Consider the following 8,383-nt stretch of genomic DNA (forward strand, 5'->3'; position numbering starts at 1 on the left):
AGGTTTTGGCTTTGATTATTGGTTTTCTTGTGGGATTAGTTGTATAAGTGAAGAATTGAGCTTTTCCCCTAATTTCCAGCTAGGTTTCTGGCGTGAACAGTAACTCCGGCGACTTTTCCGACGAGCCATCTTCGCGAGTTCACCATTGTGTGTTTAAGCTTCGTTTCTTGAGGTATTAAATTTGGAATTTCAGAATTTGTATGGGTTATATAGGCTGCCCGAAATTCGATTTTTAACCGCTACAATATAATTTGTTTTAGTCGGTTGGAATGCATTATATTGAGGTATATAGCGAATTTATATTGTAGGTTGTATCGTTGGTCGAGTTTCATTCGATAGCCTTTAAGAATTTACCGTGGTATTGTAAGTTGTAATTTGAGGTACGCTCAAACTTATATCATTATGATGGTTATATTGGCGTGTACGAATATTCGGTGAATGTTGTTTGCTATGATGTGCATTGAATGTTTATTCTGTTGCATTCATGCATAAATTTTATTGGCATAACATATTGAGCCTTGACTCCTTTGACGGCTATTTATGTTGATTCTGTTGAGATATATTGAGTCATCAGAGGGACGAGTGGATTAGGATTAGCCACATTCCCAGATGACAGCTAGGGACGAGCGACTTAGCTACTCGCATTCCCGATGCTACGTGCATGGACGAGCGGCGATTTGATGCTGCATTCCTGGCACGGGTGGCCACTGTTACTGTTGATGATGCTATTCGTTTGGACTCCATTTGGTATCCGTTATCCCATTGTTACCATTCATGCATCGCATAGCATTGCATTTACTTGATATTATTACATGTCTTTTATTTGCGTCGTGATTTTACTGGTTTGTCGTACTGGGGTCCGACCCCTGTTTTCTTTTGATGTTGTGGTTGTTTTTGATGCCATAACAGGTCACTCCAGGGGTTTTGACGCGTCTGGTGGAGCGTCAGCGAGTGGAACCCAGTAGTCAGTCGGTTTTTGTCAGAGTTCCCAGATATTTATATATTATACTGGTTTGATACATTTGCCAGGGAGATGCCCTGTGTAGCTGTATTGTGATGTCTTTATGTGGTTTGGATTTTATTTGTGGTTTGTTGTGTCTAGTCCTGGCCAGTGCGGCTGTAGGATATTTGTTTGGTTGGTTGTGAACTCGACGTTATTTTCGAGCGTATATTACTGTTGTTGTGTTTTGAAATTTTTGGGATGTCCTACTTACGGGGAGGTCATGCCGAAATTTCTGTAGGCCCAAATGAACGTTTTAAAGTCGTTTTCGCTGTTTATACTAATTAATCCTTGTTGTTTGGTAATTAAATATTAACTAAGTGCACGGGCCCTGACAGTTTGGTATCAGAGCGTAACTGGGATACGCTCGAATTAGAGTCTAGGACACTCGAGTTTAGACACAAATAAAATGATTGTGCATGTGTTTTGATTATTTGCTCTTACTTGTTTATATGTTTTGAATTAATTTTATCAGCATGACTAGAGTGTATTTGTTTAAGTTTATGCTTTTATACTCAACCGATTATTTGTTTCTGCCTGTGGATTAAATACCTGTGTCTTGTAGATGGCACCTGGGCGGAAGAATAGAAAAGGAAAGGAAGTTGTTCAGGAGTCTGAAGCTCCTAACGTTAGAGGACTGAACGAGACTGACTGGGGAAGACGAGGTCGTCGTCCTCGGGGTGAAGCACGAAATGTTAATGTTGACCGTGAAGTGGATCAGTTGACGAGAGGAATGGGTGAAATGGAATTAGTGATATCTCGATTTCAGAATATGCGTCCTCCTCGATTCTTTGGGAATGAAGATGGCGAAAAAGCTGTAGCGTGGCTAAAGAGTATGAAGCGCTTGTTTAATATGTTGGAGTACACCCCTGATTTGCAGCTTAAGTTGGCCATTTGTCAATTAAAGGACCGAGCTCAGTTGTGGTGGGAAACTACTGAGGATGCTTTGAAGGAATCGGGTGAAAGAGTTACTTGGGATGTGTTTTGTGCTCAGTTTACTCGAGAGTATTCACCGCCTTCTTATTATTCGGCCAAGGAAGCTGAGTTCAATAGATTGACTCAGGGAAATATGACTGTTGTGGAGTATGCCTCTCAATTCTCAGCGCTTCTTGCCTATGTTCCTCATGTTGCTAGCAGTGATCGGAACAAGCTATCGCATTTTATGCAAGGATTGAATCGAACCATTTGCACTTTGGTAATAGCTGGAGCACCTGTTAATTATGCCGATGCTGTTGAGAAAGCCAAGAATGTGGAAGCGAGTCTACTTTTGGCAGAACCACAGTCAGCCCAACCAGGTTTTCCTCAGAGTTTTGGAGGTAATGTGCCGATGCCAGTGGGTGCACCACTATACCCATCTTTATTGCCCTATCAGCCTTCGCAGCCTTATCAGCAACCAAAACAGAAAAACTTTAAGGCCAAAGGAAAACAGTTCAAGAAACAGACTCGTAGCAGTTCTTCTAGTTCCGGCAGTCAGCGTGGAAGCTCAGTTGGGTCCCCAGCTGGAGTATTTTGTGATCGTTGTGGTGGTAAGCATTTCAGTACTCAGTGTACGGGAGTTCAAGGATCTTGTAATATCTGTGGGCAAGTTGGACATTATGCTAGAGTATGTCTGAATGCAGCAAGACAACAATTTCAGCAACCTCAGTTTGGCCAAGATTTTAGAGGACAAGCAACTAGGCCTTTTGCTCCGACTCAGTCTTTTCAGCAGTCTAGCTATCCTCAGCCTAGAGGTTCTGCACAGCAGCGTTTCCCAGGGCCACAGCAGGCTCGAGTTCATGCTTTAACCCAGGATCAAGTTCAAGATGCACCGGGCGGAGTTATCGCAGGTATCTGCCTTATTTTTAATCATCCTGCGCGCATATTGACAGACACAGGAGCATCTCATTCATTTGTATCTGCTATATTTGTTGATGAGCATGAGATTGCTATTACTCCGTTGGTAGATACTGTGTCAGTCTCTACTCCTGCCGGTGTATGTTTGATGTCTCATGAGATAATTCTGAATTGTGTGGTTAGATTTGATGATAATATTATGATAACTAATCTCATCAAGCTAGATATGTCTGACTTCGACTGTATTCTGGGAATGGATACTCTGTCTAATTATCGAGCTACCGTTGATTGTTTCCATGGAGTCGTCAGATTCAGACCGTATTATGGCAGTAAATGGAATTTTTACGGTAGTGATTCGCAATCACGTATTCCATTAGTGTCAGCAATGGAAATGTTCAGACTTTTGTCAACAGGAAATGAAGGATTCATGATCTATGCAGTCGATTCAACACAAGGAAAAAGATTGGAAGTTTCAGATATTCCTGTTGTCAAGGAATTCCCTGACGTATTTCCCGATGAAATTCCTGGATTTCCACCCAAGAGGGAAATCGATTTTAGCATTGAGTTGGTGTCCGGGACAATCCTATCTCGAGAGCACCATACCGTTTGGCTCCAGCGGAATTGAAAGAACTCAAAGAGCAATTACAGGACTTACTGGAAAAAGGCTATATTAGACCAAGTATGTCTCCTTGGGGAGCTCCGGTATTGTTCGTCAAGAAGAAAGACGGAACGATGAGAATGTGTATTGATTACAGGCAGTTGAACAAAGCTACTGTGAAGAATAAGTATCCTCTGCCGCGTATCGATGATTTGTTTGATCAGTTGCAAGGTACGTCAGTTTATTCAAAGATTGATCTTCGTTCTGGCTACCATCAGCTCCGAGTTCGAAAGGAAGATGTGCCGATGACAGCATTTCGAACGCGTTATGGGCATTATGAATTTCTAGTTATGCCTTTTGGATTGACTAATGCTCCTGCGGTTTTTATGGATTTGATGAATCGTGTTTTTCGAGAATTTTTAGACAGATTTGTTATTGTCTTCATAGATGACATTCTGATTTATTCGAAAACAAGGAAGGAGCATCGAGAACATTTAAGGTTAGTCCTCCAGACACTCAGAGCAGCGCAATTGTATGCAAAATTTTCTAAATGTGAATTCTGGCTGGACAGAGTAGTATTTCTGGGTCATGTTATATCAGCTCAAGGAGTATCAGTGGATCCTAGTAAAGTGGAAGCTGTTATCGATTGGCCAACACCGACGAATATTTCCGATATTCGCAGTTTCTTGGGATTGGCAGGATATTATAGGCGTTTCATTGAATGATTTTCTATTATAGCAAGGCCTATGACTCAATTAACGCAAAAAGATCGACGTTTTGTGTGGACTGATGAATGTGAGTCGAGTTTTCAGACTTTGAAGGAAAAGTTGACAACAGCTCCAGTGCTAGCTTTACCATCAGGCTCAGGTGGATATGTTGTTTGTTCAGATGCATCTCTAATTGGACTTGGATGTGTTCTAATGCAAAATGGGCGAGTGATTGCATATGCTTCTCGTCAGTTGAAGCCGCATGAGACCCGATATCCAGTGCATGACTTAGAGTTGGCTGCCATTGTGTTTGCATTGAAGTTATGGCGTCATTATTTGTACGGTGAGCAGTTTGTGATTTATTCGGATCACAAGAGTCTTAAATATCTTTTCTCACAACCTGACTTGAACATGAGACAGCGTCAATGGATGGAGTTACTTAAAGACTTTGACTGTGAGATTCAGTATCAACCAGGTCGAATGAATCTTGTTGCAGATGCTCTCAGCAGGAAAGTTCAGAATGCTATGCTGACATCTTTGACTATCTCTAAAGTTCACGAGCACTTGGGAACTTCAGGATGGACTTATCAGATCAGTGGAGACTACTTTATAGTGTCATCTATTCAAGTCGAGCCACAGATTTTGTCCAGAATCAAAGCATCACAGAAGACCGATCCGCATATTCATAGATTGAAAGAATTGTCTCGAGCAGGTCAGACAGAAAAGTTTAGTGTTGCTTCAGATGGTAGTCTGCGCTTTAATGGAAGACTTGTGGTTCCTAATTTGATAGATTTGAAAGAAGCTATACTACGGGAAGCACATTGTAGTCGACACAGTATTCACCCAGGAATTCGAAAGATGTATCATACCTTGAGAGTTCATTATTGGTGGGAAGGTATGAAAAAAGATATTTCTCATTTTGTGGCTAAATGTTTAACGTGTCAACAAGTTAAAGCTGAGAGAATGAGACCTGCTGGAATGTTGCATAGTCTTGAAGTGCCACAGTGGAACTGGGAGCACATTGCTATGGATTTTGTGACTCATTTGCCTCGTTCTAATCGTGGTTGTGATGCAATTTGGGTGATTGTCGATAGATTGTCTAAATCAGCTCATTTTATTCCGTATGATCGTACTTGTACTTATATGAAAATGGCGAAATTGTACATTGATCATATAGTGAGATTGCATGGTGTGCCAGTAACCATAGTATCTGATCGTGATCCAAGATTTGCTTCGAAGTTTTGGGGAAGTCTGCAAACAGCTTTGGGTTCAAAGTTGGCTATGAGCACTGCCTATCATCCACAGACAGATGGTCAGTCAGAAAGAACCATCCAGACTCTAGAAGATATGTTACGAGCAGCAGTGATGGATTTCAAAGGTGGTTGGCAAGAATCATTGTCTATGGTTGAATTCTCTTACAATAATAGTTTCCAGGCAACGATCGGTATGGCACCATTTGAAGCTTTGTATGGAAGAAAGTGCAGATCACCGATATGTTGGGAAGATGTAGGAGAAATACAGATGTCAAAACCAGAATTTATTCAAGAAATGAAAGATAAAGTTGAATTGATCAGGAAAAGGATGATAGCAGCCCAGGATCGTCAAGCCAGTTATGCTAATAAAAGGCGTAGACCTTTAGAGTTCCAAGTGGGTGATTATGTTTTCTTGAAAGTATCACCGTTCCGGGGTACTATGAGATTTGGACATAAAGGGAAATTAGCTCCGCGTTATATTGGTCCGTATATGATCGTTGAGAGGATTGGCACATTGGCTTATCGTTTGGATTTGCCGCAGAGTTTGTCTTTGATACATAATGTGTTTCATGTATCTATGTTGCGGAAGTAGGAGCCAGATCCGTCTCATGTCTTGAATGTCGAAGATGTGGAGTTGGACAGTTCCCTTAGCTATGTTGAGCATCCAGTGCAAATTTTGGACCGCAAGGAAAGACAGCTCAGGAGCAAGACGATTCCACTGGTTTTGGTACAGTGGAGTAGACATGGAAGAGAAGAATCTACATGGGAATTAGAGGCAAAGATGCGACAAGAATGGCCTCATTTGTTTGAGAATGTAATGAATTACGCGATGTATTCTGAATTTCCTATGTACTATCAGATGTAATGTTGTCGATATCAGTGTTGTGTTTGTTAGATTTCGAGGGGGAAATCTTTTTTTTTAGTAGGGAAGAATGTGAGGCCCAATAACATTAAGCAAGGCCCAGCCCATTTCCATTTAATTAAATACCCAAACCCATTGAGAAATCAGAATAACAGATCGCTCAAAAATCCAGAAACTTTCCCCAGCCTTGCTCGTGGCCTTCTTCGGTTTTCTGCCATCTTCGCATAACGCCGCCAGCGGCCAGAAATTTAGTGCAGCACCTAGCCATCTTCTTCCTCAAGTATCTTAGCTACTTTCCTACCATGAATCGGTAGAAATCAGTGCTCCATCTTGCACAATCGAGCCAGTTACTGTGTTTCATTCTTTGTCCGATTAGGTAAGGTTTTGGCTTTGATTATTGGTTTTCTTGTGGGATTAGTTGTATAAGTGAAGAATTGAGCTTTTCCCCTAATTTCCAGCTAGGTTTCTGGCGTGAACAGTAACTCCGGCGACTTTTCCGGCGAGCCATCTTCGCGAGTTCACCATTGTGTGTTTAAGCTTCGTTTCTTGAGGTATTAAATTTGGAATTTCAGAATTTGTATGGGTTATATAGGCTGCCCGAAATTCGATTTTTAACCGCTACAATATAATTTGTTTTAGTCGGTTGGAATGCATTATATTGAGGTATATAGCGAATTTATATTGTAGGTTGTATCGTTGGTCGAGTTTCATTCGATAGCCTTTAAGAATTTACCGTGGTATTGTAAGTTGTAATTTGAGGTACGCTCAAACCTATATCATTATGATGGTTATATTGGCGTGTACGAATATTCGGTGAATGTTGTTTGCTATGATGTGCATTGAATGTTTATTCTGTTGCATTCATGCATAAATTTTATTGGCATAACATATTGAGCCTTGACTCCTTTGACGGCTATTTATGTTGATTCTGTTGAGATATATTGAGTCATCAGAGGGACGAGTGGATTAGGATTAGCCACATTCCCAGATGACAGCTAGGGACGAGCGACTTAGCTACTCGCATTCCCGATGCTACGTGCATGGACGAGCGGCGATTTGATGCTGCATTCCTGGCACGGGTGGCCACTGTTACTGTTGATGATGCTATTCGTTTGGACTCAATTTGGTATCCGTTATCCCATTGTTACCATTCATGCATCGCATAGCATTGCATTTACTTGATATTATTACATGTCTTTTATTTGCGTCGTGATTTTACTGGTTTGTCGTACTGGGGTCCGACCCCTGTTTTCTTTTGATGTTGTGGTTGTTTTTGATGCCATAACAGGTCACTCCAGGGGTTTTGACGCGTCTGGTGGAGCGTCAGCGAGTGGAACCCAGTAGTCAGTCGGTTTGTGTCAGAGTTCCCAGATATTTATATATTATACTGGTTTGATACATTTGCCAGGGAGATGCCCTGTGTAGCTGTATGGTGATGTCTTTATGTGGTTTGGATTTTATTTGTGGTTTGTTGTGTCTAGTCCTGGCCAGTGCGGCTGTAGGATATTTGTTTGGTTGGTTGTGAACTCGACGTTATTTTCGAGCGTATATTACTGTTGTTGTGTTTTGAAATTTTTGGGATGTCCTACTTACGGGGAGGTCATGCCGAAATTTCTGTAGGCCCAAATGAACGTTTTAAAGTCGTTTTCGCTGTTTATACTAATTAATCCTTGTTGTTTGGTAATTAAATATTAATTAAGTGCACGGGCCCTGACATCAATAGACAACAATCATAAGTCTCATCAATTGCAAATATCAATGCAATAAATGAAAGTATGTGATTTAGGGGAAACTCGAGTCAAACCTCACTCGAGTTGTGCAATCCCAACTCAACATTAAATTATACCTTTCTTTCTGATACCCTGGCTCTGTCGAAGTCTCGAACCCCAAGCCTGTCAATACTCAGTCTGACAATAACAATATCGAGGGTATGGTATCAATACACCACTCAATTAATACTGGATACAAACAGAATTCAATCAAATTCTGTTTCAACAACATAACATCATAATCTCAATATATCCAGCCATATCATATCAGTCAGATATCAATTCTAATATGTCATAATCGATAATCACTCAATCTGGATATCAATTCTTATTCAATCTCATTCTGAAAATCATAACAAGT

At 41.0% G+C, this 8,383-nt stretch overlaps 1 protein-coding gene across 4 annotated transcripts; it reads left to right on the plus strand.

The window, feature by feature from the left end:
• The first annotated feature begins 325 nt into the window (after positions 1-325).
• Positions 326-7,964, plus strand: LOC140803234 (uncharacterized). 4 transcript variants are annotated; one of them, XM_073158983.1, is made up of 3 exons: positions 326-380; positions 910-2,826; positions 7,542-7,964. In XM_073158983.1, exons 2-3 carry the CDS (start codon positions 1,566-1,568, stop codon positions 7,595-7,597), a joined length of 1,317 nt encoding a protein of 438 aa, XP_073015084.1. In that variant the 5' UTR covers positions 326-380; positions 910-1,565; the 3' UTR covers positions 7,598-7,964. The 4 variants fall into 4 exon arrangements, 2 of the variants coding, with proteins under 2 accessions (XP_073015084.1, XP_073015083.1); XR_012111801.1 differs by lacking the exons at positions 326-380; positions 910-2,826 and adding exons at positions 6,497-6,629; positions 6,712-7,012; XM_073158982.1 differs by lacking the exon at positions 326-380 and having other exon boundaries at positions 392-2,826.
• The last annotated feature ends 419 nt before the right edge of the window (positions 7,965-8,383 follow it).

This window comes from Primulina eburnea, chromosome 10 (genome assembly GCF_022965805.1).
Source record: "Primulina eburnea isolate SZY01 chromosome 10, ASM2296580v1, whole genome shotgun sequence".
In the NCBI taxonomy this organism is placed as follows: domain Eukaryota; kingdom Viridiplantae; phylum Streptophyta; class Magnoliopsida; order Lamiales; family Gesneriaceae; genus Primulina; species Primulina eburnea.